Source organism: Eleutherodactylus coqui, chromosome 13 (assembly GCF_035609145.1).
Source record: "Eleutherodactylus coqui strain aEleCoq1 chromosome 13, aEleCoq1.hap1, whole genome shotgun sequence".
Taxonomy (NCBI): Eukaryota; Metazoa; Chordata; class Amphibia; order Anura; family Eleutherodactylidae; genus Eleutherodactylus; species Eleutherodactylus coqui.
This window is the reverse complement of record NC_089849.1, coordinates 126,262,860-126,279,478: the sequence shown is the minus strand read 5'-3', so window position 1 is coordinate 126,279,478 and position 16,619 is coordinate 126,262,860. Positions and strand designations below refer to the sequence as shown.

The following is a 16,619-nucleotide window of genomic DNA, read 5'->3' as shown; positions in this document are numbered from 1 at the left end:
TACACACAGAGGGGAGGTAGATTCTCCTCAGTATATACACACAGAGGGGAGGTAGATTCTCCTCAGTATATACACATAGAGGGGAGGTAGATTCTCCTCAGTATATACACAGAGGGGAGGTAGATTCTCCTCAGTATATACACACAGGGGAGGTAGATTCTCCTCAGTATATACACATAGAGGTGAGGTCGATTCTCCTCAGTATATACACAGAGAGGTGAGGTAGATTCTCCTCAGTATATACACAGAGGGGAGGTAGATTCTCCTCAGTATATACACAGAGGGGAGGTAGATTCTCCTCAGTATATACACATAGAGGTGAGGTCGATTCTCCTCAGTATATACACATAGAGGGGAGGTAGATTCTTCTCAGTATATACACATAGAGGTGAGGTAGATTCTCCTCAGTATATACATAGAGGTGAGGTAGATTCTCCTCAGTATATACACATAGAGGTGAGGTAGATTCTCCTCAGTATATACACACAGAGCTGAGGTAGATTCTCCTCAGTATATACACACAGAGGTGAGGTAGATTCTGCTCAGTATATACACACAGAGGTGACAGATTCTCCTCAGTATATACACACAGAGGTGAGGTAGATTCTCCTCAGTATATACACACAGAGGGGAGGTAGATTCTCCTCAGTATATACACACAGAGGTGAGGTAGATTTTCCTCAGTATATACACACAGAGGTGAGGTAGATTCTGCTCAGTATATACACACAGAGGTGACAGATTCTCCTCAGTATATACACACAGAGGGGAGGTAGATTCTCCTCAGTATATACACATAGAGGTGAGGTAGATTCTGCTCAGTATATACACACAGAGGTGAGGTAGATTCTCCTCAGTATATACACACAGAGGTGAGGTAGATTCTGCTCAGTATATACACACAGAGGGGAGGTAGATTCTCCTCAGTATATACACATAGAGGTGAGGTAGATTCTCCTCAGTATATACACATAGAGGTGAGGTAGATTCTGCTCAGTATATACACACAGAGGTGAGGTAGATTCTCCTCAGTATATACACACAGAGGTGAGGTAGATTCTCCTCAGTATATACACACAGAGGTGAGGTAGATTCTGCTCAGTATATACACACAGAGGTGAGGTAGATTCTGCTTAGTATATACGAATAGAGGCGAGTTGATTCTCTTCTGTGTATTCACGTAGAGGTGAGGTAGATTTATAATAAATCCTTGAACAGAGCAGATATCCCTTTTCCTCCCCAAACATCCTGCATAGCAAAAAGAACACCGCACAGCAGTAAATAAGTCCTCCTTAAGACTGATCAATAAGAGTCCAACACAAAACCGTAAAAACAGAGTTTAATTCCTGAATTAAGCCTCCCACAGTACAATAGTCACTTGGGCACATAACCTTCAGTATATTTAGCTATGCTTACTGCACCATGTCTCTTTAGCTTACACCGGTTTCCTATTAGAGTTCCTTAAACGCTGTTCACATGGTTACAAATACTCAGAATACATATGGTATAACTGCAGAGACTAAAGGCCCATTTACACGGGACGACTGACAGACAAGCGATGCCCGACAAAAGTTCCTGTGTGTCCGCACCCCTATGTTGTCACACGGGAGCTAGCAGAGTTGTCTCGCCCACGGAGCGGCCAGTAGGGGGCGGGGCAGTGCTCGAGATTTCTCTCCTCTTGCACCCCCCCCCCCATTGAGATAACACAGTGCCCATTCACTACTGAACGGCCGCTGTTTAAACTGAACGATGAGCCGATTGTCCATCTTTTATGCAGCCTAAACTATCAGCAATAAGCTCATCATTCAGTTTCAACTTCGCTCAGTAGTGAACGGCCACTGTGTTATCTCAATGGAGAGGGGCGGGGGAGCAAAAGGAGAGAAATCTCCTGCACTGCCCCGCCCCCTGCTGGCCGCTCCGTGAGTGATCCAGCTCTGCTAGCTCCCGCGTGACAGCACGGGAGCGCGGACACACAGGGACGAGTGTTGGGTGGGCATCACTTGCCCGACAGTCGTCCCGTGTAAATTGACCTTAAGAGAAACTAGGTCAAACAGAGACAAAACCTTGCACCTTTGTCTCATTACAGTCAGCGGTTCAGTCATTTTAACATTTTGAATCTAGTTCTTTGTGGACGGAAGTCAGCAAATTGTCTTGACAATGTGAAATGGTGATACGTCTGCATAACACGGTTGTCTCACTGTCCATGTGTCCTGGTAGGACATCTTGGTTTGATACAGAAATGTTGTTGAAAAACTAACTTTTCTATGTCAAAAGAATGAATGAAAGCTGAAACCAATGACGTTCCAATTACATACATGATACTTCTAATTAAACTGGGCAAATAGCCAGCAATTTCAAGACTTTGTAAACTCTTGTAGATATGAGCATAGAAGAGTTTGCAGACCTAGCTCTTGTAGACGTGATCATGTATCCCCTCTCTACGCAGTCTCACGAGATACTGAATACGGCTCCTCTGACTGGAATATCTCAGAAGGTTCCCGTACGGGTGTTTGCCTTGGAGGCTGGTGGGTTTGTGATGGATGTCACCAAAGAGGCAGGTTGTGAGACCCCAAATGCACAGATTATACAGGTATTCGGTCTGCAGACTTCAGTATGTTAATCCTTGCACAGTAATTGCTTTTCTACTAATTTGTTTTCACTCTTCTTTCTGGCAGGTGTCTGATAGCTGTGATTTTTTGTTTGTTGGTGGAAAGGAGACTCAAGGGGCTGTAGGTGTAAAAGTGGAGTTTTGGCTAGAGCGCCTACGTTCCTCTCTCTCGCTTTCACTGTGGGTACCTCTGCTTCCTCTGAGAGTTGAGGTTTCTGATACAAATTTACAGCGTTTGCCCAGTTCAGGGTAAGTTACTGTTAAGTAAGGGGACAATAAACATCAGAAAGAAAGCATTTAAACAACTAAAACAAGAAGGCAGCGAAGAAGCACTAAAAAGCTATAAGAAAAAATAAATGATGTAAAAAGCAGCAAAGGTGAAGATAGAGACTTGTTGTCAAAGAGAGTAAAACAATGATATAAGTGATTAAAAGATAAAAACTGAAAGTGTTGGCCCTTTAGAAAGTAATGGGGGAAAATTGTAGAGGATGATGAGCAGAAAGCAAATCTATTAGTTTTCTCTTCAGTGTATTCACTCAAGGAAATGAAATGTCAGGTGAAATGCAGCAGCTGCCTGACACTGGTTGCTCCAGTTAAGCTTACAGTTATAAAACCCCCAAGTCCTTCTCCCTGTCGGTGTCCCCAGTGGTTTCCCATTTAGTGTATAATGGTGACATGGATTTCCTGCCCGTGTGCAGAACCTTACATTTATCAGTGTTACCCCTCAGCTGACACTTACTGCCCCAACGTACCCAGATCTATATGTACCCACATTCTGTGCTCTTGTGTTCCTTTACATAGTTTTGTATCATCTGCAATTATTGATCTTTTACTGCACAATCCTTCTACCAGGTCATTAATACATATATTAAAGAGAATAGGGCCCAATACTGCCCTCTGTGGTACTACAGTAGTAACAGTGACGCCTCCAATACTGCCCCCTGTGGTACCCCACTAGTAATGGTGAACCCTCCAATACTGCCCCCTGTGGTACCCCACTAGTAACAGTGACCCCTCTAATACTGCTCCCTGTGGTACCACACTAGTAAGTGACCCCTCCAATACTGCTCCCTGTGGTACCCCACTAGTAACCATGACCCTCCAATACTGCCCCCTGTGGTACCCCATTAGTAACAGTGACCCCTCCAATACTGCCTCCTGTGGTACCCCACTAGTAACAGTGACCCTTCCAATACTGCCCCCTGTTGTACCCCACTAGTAACAGTGACCCCTCCAATACTGCCCACTGTGATACCCAACTAGTAACAGTGACCCCTCCAATACTGCCCCCTGTGGTACCCCACTAGCAACGGTGACACAATCAGTGTGTACCATTTATACCCCCTCTACTTTCTATCACTGACCAGCTACCTACCCACTTACACACATTCTCCCCCAGACCAAGCATTCTCATGTTATGTATAAACGTTTTATATGGTACAGTATCAAACAATTTGCACAACCAGTGTTTGCAGTCTTTGAAAACAGACCCCGGGCCGCCCCCACCCTTGTGCTTGCACAGTCATTGCTTTAAAATATATAAAAAACTATTTGTCGCATCCATAGAAGTCCAGCTTTTTAAAATAGCATATTGATCCGATATGGTGAAGCCAACAGGAATGCACTATGCCATCCAGCTCACCCCATCTCCAAGAAAACTGTGAAATGCCACCAAAAAGTCATGGACACCAGAATGGTACCAATAAAAACCGGAGGCCGCCCACAGATGAGCCTGTCACACTTGCAGCCATGCAAAATACATGTCTGGTCAAAATTGGGGACACCGTTTTTTTTTTTTTTTTTTAAATAAGGGTTTTATTTTAGTGTAATATAAAAAAACGATATAACTTTGGCGTTGCCAATATTCGCACTGACACACGAAGAAAGATAATGTGTTCTTTTTACGGCACTATGAACGCTGTAAAAAAATGTGGCGGAATTGCTTCCCCCCCCCCCCCCCATTTCACTCCACTTAGAAATGTTTAGGAAGAGGCACATCTTCGTATGTTTAATTAGGCATTCCCAATAATGGGTGTGCACCCGGTTTATGACATGTTTGTTCATTGCGGGATTAAATAGTGCCACTGAGCGCAAAGACGTTAGGAACACTACATAGTGGGTGCCAAATAGTCTTTCAGTTGATTTACTGTATGTAGAATTCTGACTTTTTCATGATAATCTGCACAAAACTGTCTTACAGATCCTTAGGGAATGGTATGGAAAGTGAAAATGAAGAGTATCGTAGATCTGCATCAGATCACAGGGGTCACAGTTGTCATCCTCAGTACCAAAGAGCCCTTGTGCGTTTCCTGGCCTACTTTGTGGCACATTCCATGGATGGTAGCAATCAGCTGACCTATCTTTTTGGTTCTGAATGGATGTTGGATGTATCGCCTCTGATTAGGAGTCAAGCAGTTATCCGAGATCAGCGGATTGCGCGTATGGAGGAGGAGGGCAGTGTTCTTATTGGCCAGCAGCCGGGTCTCACATCTGTTGAGGTAAACTGCATTATCTTTATTTCTTCAAATCTATACAACTGGAGTTTTTCTCTTGCATTTGTATTTCATCTGTTCTAAAGATAAAAACATTTAAAAGCTGTTTTGTTAGCATTCCTGATGAGTCTGATTTGGTAAATAATTGCCATATTTTTGAGGGACTAAAAGACGGATTTTTTAGCAAGAAAAAAACTTGAAAAAAAGTACCTGCGTCTCCTAGTAGGGGAGTTCTTGCATCCCCAGACCACCCTGACACTCTGCTTCCTGAGCAGTGTGGAGAATCAGTGGATCGGCAGGGATCCCAAGCTGTGGAAGCCCACTGATCATCTATTGAAGACCGGGCAGTCTTTCTATTGATGACATGAGTCTTGGACAACCCCTTAAAATTGCTGATAGGCCACACAGACAAAGAGAAACCATTTTGGAGACTTTTGGTGAAAGCATTTTGACCCCGTTCTTGTTTTCCAGAAATTAATGCTGATATTTTTTTAAGATCTACTGTTTGAGTGTACAAAATATTGTGTCGCTGCGGAAAAAAATCTGTTATGCATTTTTTTTAATTTTAGGAACGCACTAAATACGGCCCTAAACTTTTTGCCAGGCCATATGCCGAAGCTGAAGGGTAAAAATTCGGCATACAGGCTTGAGGCCCAACTTGGTAACTTACAAAGCATCGGCCAACAATTAGGGACGGTCTGAGGCTAGATAGAAAAACCACAGGAAGTGACGAAGTATGTTGGAAGTCGTTGCCAGTCGGTACAGAAGAATACAGTGTGGTTACATTCAACAAGGAAGGAGATGCGTGTCCCACAGCTGGCAGGTAGCCCAGGGTCAGTGTAGCGCCAGCACTGCTTCAATATAGAAAACTCTACTTGAACCGTGGTTAAAAAGGCGTGACAACCTGGAGCCGCTGGCGCGCTTGGCACTGAACCGTCAGCAGTGGGAGCAAGGAGTGACAACTTTTAGTTTGAAATATGTAAACAATTTCAGGTTTTCTGGCCCTTTAAGATGCGGTTTAAATAATTGGAGTTTTCTATACAGTATTGAAGGAGTGCTAGAGCCGACCCTGAACCGGGCTTACATCCACGAAGTGACCGCGGTTTAGGAATCGCACCCCTCTTGCACTGAATCATGGTTGTATGGAGCTTTGTACCCTACAGGTATATACAAGAGATGAATGCAAAGAAAGCGGTCCTCTTTCTCCCCAGTTTTGCACTGCTCAGCGTGTTGTGTGCAGCTTGTCTCCCTAGGATTAGACTGCCATCTATTAGCGGGTCGTTGTACAGTTGTCTCTGGCCTGGAAGTACAGCGGGGCTCGGGGGTAAAGGAGCAGCACGCACATCTGAGGCCTAAGCTATGGATTTACACGCAGCAGACAGCATTACCTACAAAACTGTCTTGCTATATCGCTGCGGTCCTATGGAAATATTTGTTTCTGCACCGTGAGCGTTGTAAAAATAATGAAAAGCTGTCAGAATTGCTGGTTTTGGTTTGTCAGCCTTCCAGAAAAAAAACTATAAAAAAGCCATATGTAACCCAAAATGATGATAATGAAAACTATAATTCATGGTGCAGAAAACAGGTCACATCCTAACAATAACACGGTCACGGCTCTGAATATGTTGGATTTTGAAAGTAATCCGCACACAATTTAATGGCCAGAAGATCTTCAAACGGCTTATATGAGAGCCAGTGTGAGGACTAACAAATACAACTTACCCATAATGCCTCGTTTGCACTGAATCCACTGCTTGTTGTCAGGTGCTGCTCTAGTAATGGGCAACAAGATGGAGAACACAGGAAGGAGGATAACTGCACTGCCTAATGAAGTCTATCAACAGTTAAAGGGAGGGGGGAGCTACTTGGAGGTGGGCTGTAACGCCTGCTGGTGAGTTATCTACTGTGATTTAATCATCCAGTAGATGAGGGGGAGGAATTGGGGGAAAAAAGGTTAATTTACTGAAATATCCCTTTTAATAACTATTATTAATGCTCTGTTTTTACTCCTACAAGCTTATTGCATTAAAGCCAATAGACTGTTCTTCTGCCAGTCTGCAGCAGGCAAGAAGGAGGCGGCTTGTGATTCCATCTCTGTACATGAATCAGCGGAGCAGTACTTTACATTTACACTATAGAGTAGAAGAAAGGAAGTACAGCTTAGGAATAGGGTCACTGCGCTGCTTGCAGACATCATGGAAGGCGTTGCTGAAAGCTCTAGCACGTATTACTGGGGAAACCCCTGATGTCATCCTGGGCTACTCCATATACTTGAGTATATACGCTACATTACATTTCCCGGCCGTTACCTTTCTGTGCGTTCTTGTATCTGACGATTCATGCTTCTATCTCTTTAGGTGCGTTCTCCCGTCTCACATTCCATTCTTGGAGAGCAAACCATCTCCGTCTCTCTAGAAGCCGTCTCCATCTTGGATCTGCGCTCCAGCTTGCTGTGGGGTATATCCCTCTCGGTCACCCAAACGCTCGTCCAACATTCTGGGGCTTTTACTATTTCATACAAGTCTGAAGAAGCAAGAATGATTCCTAAACAGGTGAGCCGCTGCAGGGGGTCGGCAGCCTCGTAATCTGAGCACTCCTCTTTCACTAGAGCGCTTCAGATGTTTAGCACCGTGTCAGACGGGGGTATTTAGGCCAACCGGGGCAGATGATCGTAGACTTGTTACTATGATGTATGTTACCATATAGCAGCAAGGTGGTAACCAAATGCCGCCCGCCCCAATCCCAGCATATTTCATAGAGCATGGAGTTATTACACCACGTCAGCAGCGGGTCATAGCAAACAAAAGGGAAGCTCACAACGGCAGTCCCAGATGAAAGGGTTAAAAACAAAACTTTATTCCAACATCATTTTTTTTATTTGAACAATAAATTTTTATTGAAAATGTACAGGAAGATATTTGTGAAGAGCCACGCCCAGGGCCACACCCAGGGCCACACCCAGGGCCACGCCCAGAGCCACACCCAGGGCCATGCCCAGAGCTCACGCCCAGGGCCACACCCTTTGATGCAGGTTTGGCCATGTGTTTTTTACATGGATCCACAGCTGATTCCCCCCTCTCTAACGCGGGGGGACGTCTGTTGCACATCCAGGTCAGAATCTGCACAATGGTGTAATGCCAACATAGACACGGCTTTTGGTGTGGTTTTTCCACTGTGTGTGAGATACCGTTACACTAATTTATTACATACATTATTATTGCATAAACCATGAACTCCAGCTTACAAATCATAAATTACAAGTCATATATTAAAATGTTATAAACATAAATTAGTATTTCTCCTAAATTACTCAGATATGCACAATGTTTTCACGGGCGTGTTGGTAAACAGGAGTACAATGTGTTCATACAGATCTGACATACTACTGAAAATATGAAGAAACAACAATTTCTGCAGTTTTGTATCTCCGTTTTGGTGTTCGTAATGATTACTTCTACCATCTAAATAAAGTACAATATGTGACAAAAAAGCCAGAATTAATTAGATACCGAAGACATTTACAAGCTGTGGAAATCTGCCATGTTAACGTTACTCTAGGGCACCAACAGGCAAATGGCCATGTTACATTACCAAGGTACTGACCGGTCATAGATGGGCCGGCAACAACACCACCTCCCTGAAATGCTGACAGCCAAAATGCTGAGTGTCTATGCCAGTGTGGTCCGCCCCTGAGGTACAGGGCAGTCTGCTGAACTGAGTAATGGCGTCATTGATAGGTCTGTGTGCAGTTTTAGTACTAAGCAGCGGCTCCACCGTTTGTAAGATAGGCATGTGACTGGTTATTTAGTAGTACTTTGCTCTTTCCAACGCCCTCCATTTAGCACTTTCTGCATTTTTGCATTTATCAGCATCTTTTATAGCAGGTGGCCTTGAGTGCTGGGGGACCCCAGAGTGTTGGTGCCGCTGTGGGTCACTTCTGGGGTGCAGGGCAGCCCACTGAAATGTAATTTGGCGTTATTTATGGGTGGTGGATCTGCACGGTGCCGACACGTGTCAACTAGCTTGGTACCCTTCATATGCTATATCTATGTGCAAGTGTAGCACTAAGTACTAAGCTCCCCTCAATATAAGGCGCTCATGTCAGCGGTTGGTCATCAGTACTTTGCATCGGTGATATGCCCCTCTGATCACATATGGGTTGCCTGCATTGGTGGTGTTTTTGCTGGCCCATCTATGTCCTGTCAGTACTTTGGTAATGTAACATGGCCATTTTTACTACATTTTCCCTTTTTTGTGATTACAAACCTATTCCTATTGAACAGAGTCCTGAAGAAGTTTAATCCTGATGTAAGTGCAGAGTTTAGCTCTATGTTTAGTGCTGAATTGGGAACAAACCAATCTTCCTTCATGTCTGATACCTGTGACATGTGGCCCTAATGGCTTCGGCCTGTTCCTTGTATGTGCCTACGGTAGGTGGCTTGTTTTTGTTGCTAGTTAGTGGCACATGGAGCCCTTCCCATCTCATCCGATATGTTGGTCTCGTAGTAATGCGAATCAATATCAGAAGATAACCTTCACATCATGTCTTTGGCAATTTAATTTGCTTCTCCTTTTGGCTCTCAGGACTGGAGACCGGACCGATCTCCTCTTACCACTTGCCACAAATATGTCATATTAGACAACCAGTCTCGAAGGTCATGACAAATTTTAGATCCTCTGTTTTTTGTTTTTTTGTTTACTTCAATCTAATTTTTAGACTTTTTAATAAAAAGTAGAAGATAAACTGTTAATTCCTTGAACATGTTTTCAATGATTCATGTGTCTCCAGTTTTACAGAACTCATTCCACTTAATAGGTTCCTATTTTATTGTGCTATGCATCGGGTTGAGTGAGAACACGAACAGTAAGACCGTGCCCATCACCTGCTGCAAAAAACACACTCTGGGGCTGGAAACCATGGTGTAGCCAACATCTTCCCTGACCTCAGTCCTACTGAGAACCTTTAAAGGAAGATGCATTAAGAGTCTGTATACCTCAATAAGCCGCAATACAGGCAAACGTGTGAAAAACAAGGCGGGGGTGCCGAATCCATCCCAGAACTTCATTTAATGTGGCCCACCGGGCCTAGCAGCAAGCCCATGGAGCGTTCCACTTACCAGCCTGCAGGGCTGCATGGAATTCCAGCACATTACCTGCCGCCGGGCCAGTAAATGGAGAGGCTGAAGATGCAGAATTTGTGGCTGTGTGGTGAGAACTAGAAGCGACCTCCTATTCTACAGGACGAGCTTCTTCTAGACGTTTAGGAACTGTCTGCTGACCAGGTTTACCTTATCAGTTATACAAGGATAACAGTGGGCCTTTTGGAACGCCACGGTTTACGGGCGACGTCTCCTCTATTTTAACTGTCCAACACAGTTCAAAGACAGCGATAAAAATCCTGGTAAAGCACCGCAGGCTCGTTAGATTGAACTCAAATCTGTAAGATTCAGCAAGTGCCCATGGTTTGTTTTTTCTTTAATTCCTAATAACTTTATTAAAGAGAAGAAAAAAGGCATTTGTTCACGCAGTTTGGATTATTTCAAACGGATCCGTCGGCATGACTCTGATTGGGTCACCTTTGCTAGTGGGGTACCACAGAGGTCCGTGTTGGGGCGTGTTCTCTTTAATAATCTTATAGAAGTATAGATAGCAATATTATCTCATCATACAAAACAAAAACCACGAGAGGACAGTAAATAGTATAGCAAATAAGTGTATAGGTTGGAGGTCTGAAAAGTCACAAATGAGGGGTAACCCTGATAAATGTGAGGATCTGCACACGGGCAGGAAATCCATGTCACAATTACACACTACATGGGAAACCACTGGGGACACTGGCATGGAAAACAACTCGAGGATTTTAGTGTCAGGCAGCTGCTGCCAAGGCGAATAGGATTATGGGGTGCATCAAAAGGGAGTAGGTGCCCATTGACCAGAACATTGGGGAACATGTATCAAGCCTTTCATACCATGTGTTGGCATAAAAAGTCACATTTTGTGCAGAAATTTGTGATTTGTCAGCTTCTTGCCCTGGCCATACCACTTTTGTAAGAAGGGGGCAAAACTTAGGAGTGGGCGTGGCCACCCGGACCAACAAATTTATGTATAATTTATGCTAGCAACTATGTTAAATTATTCCAGAAATGTTTGCCAGGTCGGACCTGGCCTATATTTCTGTGTAGGTAGGTGGAGGTTTCGGGATGCGCCTAATAGATTAGGAATTGTATGCCTTTAATTGTGCTTCAGAGGAAATTATACTAAAACCAGCATTGGAAATACATTTCCCCCATTATTCTTCCTCTGTACAAATAACTTGCCAGACCAGGCATGGAATATTGTGGACACTTCTGGGCATCGGTGCTTAGGCAAAATCTATCAGAACTTGAGTGGGTTCAAAGGCTTGCAGTTAAAGTGATAAATGGAATGGGTGAATTACATTACCCAGAGAGGCGATCAAAATTGGGGTTATTTAGTTTAGTAAGAGATGGCTGAGGGGCGACCTAGTAACTATGTATATTATATAAGGGGACAGTACAGAGATTCCTCCCATCATCTATTATACCCAGGACTGTAACAAGGGGGCGCTCTAATAACTATGTATAGATATATCATGGGTCAGTACAGAGATCTCTCCCATCATCTATTATACCCAGGACTGTAACAAGGGGGCGCTCTAATAACTATGTATAGATATATCAGGGGTCAGTACAGAGATCTCTCCCATCATCTATTATACCCAGGACTGTAACAAGGGGGTGCTCTAATAACTATGTATAGATATATCAGAGGTCAGTACAGAGATCTCTCCCATCAGCTATTATACCCAGGACTGTAACAAGGGGGCGCTCTAATAACTATGTATAGATATATCAGAGGTCAGTACAGAGATCTCTCCCATCATCTATTATACCCAGGACTGTAACAAGGGGGTGCTCTAATAACTATGTATAGATATATCAGGGGTCAGTACAGAGATCTCTCCCATCATCTATTATACCCAGGACTGTAACAAGGGGGCGCTCTAATAACTATGTATAATATATCAGGGGTCAGTACAGAGATCTCTCCCATCAACTATTATACCCAGGACTGTAACAAGGGGGCGCTCAAATAACTATGTATAATATATCAGGGGTCAGTACAGAGATATCTCCCATCATCTATTATACCCAGGACTATAACAAGGGGGTGCTCTAATAACTATGTATAATATATCAGGGGTCAGTACAGCGATCTCTCCCATCATCTATTATACCCAGGACTGTAACAAGGGGCGCACTAATAACTATGTATAGATATATCAGGGGTCAGTACAGAGATCTCTCCCATCATCTATTATACTCAGGACTGTAACAAGGGGGCGCTCTAATAACTATGTATAGATATATCAGGGGTCAGTACAGAGATCTCTCCCATCATCTATTATACCCAGGACTGTAACAAGGGGGCAACCTAATAACTATGTATAAATATATCAGGGAACAATACAGAGATCTCTCCCATCATCTGTTTATACCTGGACTGTAACAAGGGGCGCACTAATAACTATGTATAGATATATCAGGGGTCAGTACAGCGATCTCTCCCATCATCTATTATACCCAGGACTGTAACAAGGGGCGCACTAATAACTATGTATAGATATATCAGGGGTCAGTACAGAGATCTCTCCCATCATCTATTATACTCAGGACTGTAACAAGGGGGCGCTCTAATAACTATGTATAGATATATCAGGGGTCAGTACAGAGATCTCTCCCATCATCTATTATACCCAGGACTGTAACAAGGGGGCAACCTAATAACTATGTATAAATATATCAGGGAACAATACAGAGATCTCTCCCATCATCTGTTTATACCTGGACTGTAACAAGGGGCGCACTAATAACTATGTATAGATATATCAGGGGTCAGTACAGCGATCTCTCCCATCATCTATTATACCCAGGACTGTAACAAGGGGGCGCTCTAATAACTATGTATAATATATCAGGGGTCAGTACAGCGATCTCTCCCATCATCTATTATACCCAGGACTGTAACAAGGGGGCGCTCTAATAACTATGTATAATATATCAGGGGTCAGTACAGCGATCTCTCCCATCATCTATTATACCCAGGACTGTAACAAGGGGACATCTACTTTTACTGAAAAGGTATGTCTCTACCTCCTGTTCTTTACTGGAAGAGCAGTGTGACTGTGGACCTCTGTCTGCGGCTGTGGTGATGGGAATTCGATACGAGTTTGTGGGTCATGGATGCCTTTTTTGAGTGCAACAATTGTATATGTTCCAATCACTAGAGTATATCTGTACTTCATCCTTGCATACTGTGCTGCTATCTAATCCTACACAATTTTCATTGCAGATATGCTCATTAGAACATAGAGGTTAGGCAGTAGTTCTTGGTTTTGGACAACCGCTTTAATAATGTCCTATGGGAATTCTGTTTAGCTTACAGGCCTTAGCAGGTCACAGGTAAAAATTGCATAACCTTTCTATAAAGCAAGCCAAACCGTAAAAGTAAAAACAGGCCTGATATCCAAATTCTCATAATCCATAAAATGCCATGTGCTCACATGCGCGGCAGACCTGTGGATCGGTCGCAGAAATGCAGTTACTTCTGACACCCGCTGCTGATGGTGATGCTTAGTCTGTTTGTTAAAAGTGTAAAATTGTCCAGAATGTAACTTTTTTTTTTTTCCTTTTCTTTTAGGAGGCTATTCTGTCTGTCTGGCTACTTTTCAGTGATATGTCTATTGCTCCAATAACCATCTATAATCCCCAAGAGCTGTCTCTATCCATAGTGTCCTCTGATCCTTCTGTTCTTTCTGTGGGCCGTTCTGTGATATCGGGAAGCTACTGGTCAATGCCAGTATTAATTTTTGAAAATTCCGGTGAAGAACCTCTATTACGCATGTCTCTCTTCTCGTCAGAGAGATGTAGAGAAAAGGAAACCACTGGTTTGCTCAGTGCTGGGTATATCCGTGTTACATTCCCAAGGAATGGGACAATACGTGATGAAGATCATGACCGAGACAAAATACAGGGGGATACGGTCCTACTGACCAGAGATGGCGACATTATCTCAAGTGCGAACAATGTTATTCCAGGAACCAGTGACATAATCCTTAGGAGTGATCACACTACCATAGATGATAAATCGAGTTCTGGTGTTGATGACATTGTTACAAAACGGTGGGGAATACCAGGCTTAGAAGAAGGACTTTATGGACTCCTTGCAATGTTCTGTCTTCTCACCCTTCTGTTCTTTTTTAGCTGCCTGGCTTTTATAAGGCGGCACAGGAAAAAATCGGCACACGAGGACCCCGGCAATCCTGAGGCTCCAAACTGGGTATGGTTAGAAGGGTCAGATGCTAATGGACCAAAATCCCAAGGAACAGTGAGTGAGGAAGAGGAGGAAAGAGGGGAGTGGGATGTCAGGAACTTGGGTTCACAAAGTCTGACAAGTACTTTCCATCCACTAAAAAATTTCCATGAGCTTGAGTCCAATAGTGAATGTCACTCCGACACCAGCTCCTTCTCTACGTCTACTAACAATTCTAAGGCTTACTTAGAAGCAAAAAGATCTGAAGTGAAGTCATTTAAAATAACCCCTCACGGAGAAAGAAGAATTGAAAGATTACCTAATGATCCTAATATTCAATCTATTTTGGTGGCTAGTGAGGAGGACATTGTTTGGGTATGTAAGGATATGGGTATGAGAGAACCACAAGAAATCATGAGCTACATGGAAAGAATCAGAGCGGAAATACCTCATCAGGATGATATTAAACGAGAAGGGCTGAAAGGGAGAGGAGTGGATGTAGTGGGAGCAAGAATAAAAAGAATCACTTAATGTCCCGAACAAAAAGCAGCAGAGGAGGACAAAAAGCAGCAGGAGGACAAAAAGCAGCAGGAGGACAAAAATCACTGCGCTTTGTGTAGCAATATCCACATTGTATCTTATAGTTCAGTATTATGTAAGATGTGAGACTATGAGAGATCCAAACCCCCATTCTCTGTTTATCAAAGGATGACATTTGGGTCGGGGCATATTTATATATCATCGACCTCTAAGTGACAATCTTAACAGAACACCAGATTGAATACAGAAGGCTCGTCGCTGGGTATTCAAGGAAGAAAACTAATTCTAAGTTATTATACGATAAGCTGAAGCACAGTCCGTTCTCTAGTGTTATGTCAAATACCTTGTCCCGGGATATTTTCAATAATGTTTTCGTTCTACAGATCTTACCATGTCTTACCGTTTAAACAAAATTCAATTTTAACACCGTTATCCGCTGTGGTTTATATCAACGTCACCGCATAACACAATATATACATTTTGCCCAGAATTCTTCTTTCCACCTACCCTAATCTAGCTAGCTCTTACAATAAGGCATATTTGAAAACCGATTGTATCATGCAACCTAAAATCCAACTATAGTACACAGGGTAATTGTGCAACATAATGAGAAATAGTCCTTTCTAAACACAGCAAAGCTCGCAAGGTTAGGCAGCAGTCCATCAACATCCACCTAATAACCCAGCCCTACACGGTTTCCCTGAAAATAAGACCTAGCATGATTTTTCAGGATTTTGGAGAATGCAGACTGCTTTTTCAGACTTTTTAGGGGTTCTTGAACTATTAGCCCTGCTCCAAAATTCAGTTCTAGTTAGTCAATAAAAAAAACTATACATGTAAAAAAGCGTAGTATTTTGGAGCAAAAATTAATATAAGACATTGTCTTATTTTTGGGGAAGCAGGATATATATCTCTATCACTGCTCGTGCTGCATCTTAATCCCCCCAACAGTCACATTGACACTGGAAGATGAAACTAAATATGTCACTTTTTTATTGTAGATTCTGAATTTGTCTCAAGTAAACACATTTGGAGCAGTGGCTTGAAGTGAATATTTAACCCCTTAGTGACATTACTAATTTTAGCCTTAAGAGGCAGTAAACCATTTCCCCTTTTATGTTCCAGCGGTCATGACGGTATTTTTCGTCCATGTAGCCGTATGACCCCTCATGTTTTGTGGGGTTTCTAGTTTTTCTATAAACCATTTTCAGGTACACAATGTATTGAATAACTCTTATTGACTTTTTGCTGCGGCGCGATGGAAAGAAGCAATCTCACCGTTGGTTGTAATCTATTTTTATGGCGCTCTGTGTATTTATGTTACCTTTATTCTGCAGGTCAGTACAGTTATGTCGGCACCACATTTTATAGCGGTTTTATTGTGGCACACTCCAGGACCGGAACACTCTTATTTTTCTGTTGACAGAGCTGTATCAGGTCTGTTTTGTGGGCAACTTATTTTTATTGGTACTATTTTTAGGTATATGTGACTTTTTAATGATTTTAATGCCTTTTTTATTATCCATGTTTTGGGGTGAGATCAGTAAATGGCTTTTTTACCCAGATTTACCTTGATAAATGTAATCTATTTTCTAGTCCCTCTTGGCTGCTGCTGGTCCCCCCTCCTCCTTCGTCTCCGCTATACACAC

The 16,619-nt window shown here is 43.0% G+C and overlaps 1 protein-coding gene across 1 annotated transcript in view; it reads left to right on the top strand.

The window, feature by feature from the left end:
* The window catches only part of TMEM132A (transmembrane protein 132A), a 79,795-nt gene extending 64,335 nt beyond the window's left edge, over nucleotides 1-15,460 (top strand). The window contains exons 7-11 of the mRNA XM_066586663.1: nucleotides 2,447-2,590; nucleotides 2,676-2,857; nucleotides 4,809-5,106; nucleotides 7,458-7,652; nucleotides 13,819-15,460. Of these exons, the coding sequence (XP_066442760.1) occupies nucleotides 2,447-2,590; nucleotides 2,676-2,857; nucleotides 4,809-5,106; nucleotides 7,458-7,652; nucleotides 13,819-14,961 (1,962 nt within the window). The 3' untranslated portion in view covers nucleotides 14,962-15,460. The remainder of the gene's footprint in view (nucleotides 1-2,446; nucleotides 2,591-2,675; nucleotides 2,858-4,808; nucleotides 5,107-7,457; nucleotides 7,653-13,818) is intronic.
* The last annotated feature ends 1,159 nt before the right edge of the window (nucleotides 15,461-16,619 follow it).